This window comes from Chenopodium album, chromosome 1, assembly GCF_948465745.1.
Source record: "Chenopodium album chromosome 1, dcCheAlbu1.1, whole genome shotgun sequence".
In the NCBI taxonomy this organism is placed as follows: Eukaryota; Viridiplantae; Streptophyta; class Magnoliopsida; order Caryophyllales; family Amaranthaceae; genus Chenopodium; species Chenopodium album.
Window position 1 is genome coordinate 81,736,712 of NC_137834.1, and position 4,782 is coordinate 81,741,493.

A 4,782-nucleotide genomic window follows, 5' to 3' on the forward strand; every position below is an offset into this window, starting at 1 on the left:
TTAACCATTGTGCCAAAAACCATATATTATATAATAGTCACATATATAACCAACAGTTGATTAAATATAGTATACAACACAAATACTTCGTATATAAGTATGGATACTGATAATTTTATATAATTTTATCAAAATGATTGTTGTAGCAGGGGAGCGAACACAGGTCCTCCCTACCAAGTGTAGTTTCAATTACCACTACACCAACAACCAAGCACTTTTTCCAATTTAATTTTATATAAATAAAAATTATCATCAATAATGAGGATATACCTGAGGTGCAAGATTACAAACGAAGGTATTAGACATTGTTTATCATATTGTACATTATTATTATTTTCCAATTTAATTGAAACTAATACATTTTTTATATTTTTTTTAGCGTTCAAGGTGAAAAAAATTTACAATTGCATGTAATAAGTCACTTGTCAAGTCAAAATTTACATTCAATATCAGATGAGTTCTTAAATTTGAATGAACGAAAGCAACTAGACGAGATTAGTGAGACTAATGAGGTAAAACATATAAGTTTTATAATTCAAAATTTTCTGATGAAAATTATATTGACATTAAAATAAATTATTAACTTTTTTTAATATATTTTTTTACATAGGAATGCTTTTGTGTGACTTATGCTACTATTATTGCTATCGAATATGATAGCAAGTGGTATTATAACTCATGCAAGAATTGTAACAAAAAGGTTGACTATGAAGGTGGTGGAAAATATTGGTGCAAAAAATGTGACTCACACGTCAAATCTGCACCACCAAGGTAATTGGTGTTATATTATTGAATTACAATTGATATTAGATTTTAATTAGTATTTATTATAAAAAAAAAAACACAACTTATGTCAGGTTCCAATAACATTTTCTACAGGTATAAACTTACAATAATAGTAGAGGATGATAGTGGAACTGCCAGTTTTGTTATGTTTGATCGGGAAGTTTATCAAATTTTGCAAATATCTGCAGTGGATTTGAAAGAAAAATTATCAAAGGTGTATAATTTTAATCACATTTTTTGTTGGCTTTGTATATACTCAGATAGTTTTGAACAATGATAGTAATTATCAACTATTCTAAATTATTTTGCTTCGATTGATTCTTTAATAATTGTGACAAATATATATATTTTATATATTTGTAGGATGGAAAAGATGATTCATTTCCCGAAGAACTTGACGTACTTATCGATAGGAAATTTTTGTTCCGATTTCATATCTTTAAACACAATCTTAGTCATAGTTGGGATAAGTATATTGTCCTAAGAATAAGTGATGATGAACAATTGATTAAATCATTCTTGGATGTCAATGGTGGTTTGCAGGTAATTAATAATTGGAAAAATTGCCCAGAATAATCCGACCTTTGCCTCATCCGCCCAAAATAATCCCACCTTTTGATTATTTTTTAATAATCCGACCTTTAATACTAATCTGCTTCAAATGGTCCCAAGTTACCTGCAACCGGTTGACTAGGTAATTTTTTTTCTTATTAAGTTTAATTTACACTTGTCACAACTTGATTAGTTAAAATAATAACTTTTAATTTTAATTTTGTTTAAGAAAAGATCATTACTAATAATTTTAATTAACAAATTTAAAACTAACTTTATTAAAAAAAATAATTTTTTTAAAAAAATAAAATCTAACACTGCCACCAGCTCGAGCAAGAAACCTCCCCGCCCCATCATCGTTCCAGATCCCAGCTCCGGCGCCTAGATTAGTCGTCAGCCCAGCGCCAGTCGACGCCCCTACCTCGGCTCCTTTCGTCAGTTCTAAACCACCAAACGTCCAAACCAAGGCGCATGTAAGAAGGAGAGGGTGGTCGAAATCGAAACTGAGGCGTGGGATGGGGAGGGGGGCCGAAATCAGGGTGAGGGGAAGGGGAAAGGGTCAAAAAAGGGATAGGGGAAGGGAATGGAGTTGGAAAAGGGATAGGGGAAGGAGGGAATGAAGGTCGGAATTAGGAGGAAGGGTGTTTTGGATGGTGGTTGGTGGTTTAGGGGGAGGGGGATAGGAGTCGGCGGTTCAACGGGGATAGGGGAGAGAAGTCAGCGCGACACTCCGGCATCGGGCGGCAGGCAGCGGGGAGGGTTGCAAATTGGTGGGAGTGGACAACCGTGGAGGGTGGGTGGGCGGGTGGCCGTGGTGGGGATGGTTTTTTTTTTATTTTTATTTTTTTTTTATTTTAAATTTTTAGTTTTATGAAACAAGTGGTTTTTTTAATTAATTATTAATTATAAATTTTTAATTTTTTCATTTAATTTTTTTAAACCAATCAAATGTCGACACATGTCATATAATTTGCTATAACAAGTTAATTGACCGGTTGGGAACATTTAAAGGGAATTAGTATTAAAGGTCGGATTATTAAAAAATAATCGAAAAGTGGGATTATTTTAGGCGGATGAGGCAAAGGTCGGATTATTCCAGACAATTTTTCCATTAATAATTCATGTTATTAAATTCAAAAAATATTTATCCTTTATAAAGCTTTAACGTATTATTTAATTTATCATATTTCAGGAAAAGGATGTGGAAATTGAGTCTATGGATGAATCAAGTAAATCTTCTGTCGAGAAAGATAAGGTCATATATTAAAAATCTATCACAATTCTATACTTTAATTTTTTTTTTTTTTTTTTATAATATGTATTGATATATATACTCTGTATTTGTGTCTTGTAGGAATTGGCCACCGTTGTATATGAGAATGAAAACCCTGATGTATCCTTTATCACACCAACAAAAAGACCTCTCGATGATGCTACAAATGTAGGGATTGATGATGAAACAAGTTCGGCACAACGCTCTACTAACAAAAAGAAGGTCGTAGTTAAGATTGAAAAGGAAGACAATACCAACAATGGATGATTTTTAGCTACTTTTAATGTTTTATATAATAAAAAAATTTAGGACCTCTTAATAATGTTAGAATTTTGAATACAAAATAAATTGTCTACATTATGAGTTTTTCAATGACTATATGGAGTGTTTCTTTGAACGGTTTTATCTTAATAACATGATAATCTTATTAATTTTATATCTTCTATTTGTATTAATAGTATGATATTTTGAATGTGATAATCAATGAATATAGTTTATATTAGATTCCTTAACCATGTGAGACACTAATGATAATATGCCATATTTTTTTTATACATAATGGACATTTAATTGCGGATTACATCAACAACTAAATGTCCATTATGAAGTTTTTTTTTTAAGGGTTTTTTTTTTTTTAATTTGGTAAAAAAATTTATATTTATATACTATACTAAAATACAAGTGCCTCAATGTGAGACTGACAAATGTCTCGATTCGCTGTCGTTTATTAATTTTTTAAAAATTCTATACATCTTATTTTAAATAAATACATAAATTAACAAAAATTCTCATGAAATAAATTTTTTAATATCATACTATATAAAAAAAAACACACACACACACACATAACATCTAGCATGTAAGTGACTATGGTAAGATAGTACCCGTCAAAAGAAATAAAATTGTATACTAAGATATTTTGTAGAATATTATCTTATGTCTTAAGATACACTACATTTTTTTATAAATTTCTTAATTTATTTCCCAATTTTATGTATAGAAGATTTCTTATTTCTAAGGCTATTATATATATAATCTAATGCAAATTACCATAAGTAAATTTTCTATATATAATATTAGAATAGTATACTTTGAATAATGTAGTATACAAAGAAGTATTTCAAAATTTGCCATGAGAATGTATTACTCAACACTAATTAATAAATAAATTAATATTCATTATTTGCTAACGTTGTTTTAAATCTACATTGTTAAACTCTCTAACTTTTTTTGTAATCAATTTTTACATTACAGTGCTACAATTCATGGACTTTTATTAATGCCCAACAAATGGACGAAGTAGGTAGAAATTGAAAGGCATTAAGTATTTTAATTAGATTTTTGTGGTTAGCGTCGAATAATTTAATTTTTATTCAAACAGTGTATGTGTTGGTGTGGAGCTTAAATTATTGATTTGTTTATGTTATTTTTTTTCTTCGTATAAGACAGTTATTTATTGCATGATTACTTATATGATCAGGAAGCAAGAAGTTTTAACAAAAACACTTCTACAACGACATATCGTTCACAGTATACAGTTCATGATAGTTTTGTTTCATATTTTTATTACTCATAAATTGGATTAATATCGCATATTATTAGTTAATCTTATTTAATATTATAAGTCGTGCATCGCACGGGCATTGTACTTTCATATGCTATATCATATCAATTGAATGGAACAACAAAAATAGCAGGAAAAAATCACACTAATTAAGGAAAAATACTCCATATGACCATAAAAAATAAAAAATAGAAAATAAAACTAAGGACACTTCCGGAGGTAACACGTGTCATTGTTGATGTGTCTTTTAATATATAGTTATTGATTGATTGATGATTGATTGATTTATGTGGTATACTATTTTTTTTTTTTTTTTACACGTTATAAGTTGCAACAACTCACTCTTAGAAATTTAGAAGTTTAGAACACATAATTTGTAACACACCATTGAAGATGCTCTGATTTGAGACTGACAAGAAATTACTCAAACTTTTTTGGAATGGAGGAAGCTAAGTACTCCGTAGTTTTAAAGCATACTCAACACTGGAAGTAACTAAATTATTAAATTAATTAATAATTCTATAATTGTCTTTATCCTAACAAATATAAATTTAAATCTTACTCTATTATGTACGCTTTATTAATTAACATGGTAGTTTATGTGTTA

General features: G+C 29.1%; 1 protein-coding gene across 1 annotated transcript; it reads left to right on the forward strand.

Moving 5' to 3' along the window:
• Positions 1 to 258: 258 nt before the first annotated feature.
• Positions 259 to 2,878, forward strand: LOC145636862 (uncharacterized). The gene is made up of 7 exons (XM_081688404.1): positions 259 to 295; positions 454 to 512; positions 611 to 771; positions 880 to 1,000; positions 1,150 to 1,329; positions 2,531 to 2,593; positions 2,693 to 2,878. Exons 1-7 carry the CDS (start codon positions 259 to 261, stop codon positions 2,876 to 2,878), a joined length of 807 nt encoding a protein of 268 aa, XP_081544530.1.
• The last annotated feature ends 1,904 nt before the right edge of the window (positions 2,879 to 4,782 follow it).

Excerpts from the sequence above, each read along its gene's own strand:
- LOC145636862 (XM_081688404.1), top strand. The coding sequence starts at position 259 with ATGAGGATATACCTGAGGTGCAAGATTACAAACGAAG. Across the intron at positions 513-610 it reads AGATTAGTGAGACTAATGAG|GAATGCTTTTGTGTGACTTA; the intron begins GTAAAACATATA and ends TTTTTTACATAG. Across the intron at positions 1,001-1,149 it reads TGAAAGAAAAATTATCAAAG|GATGGAAAAGATGATTCATT; the intron begins GTGTATAATTTT and ends ATATATTTGTAG.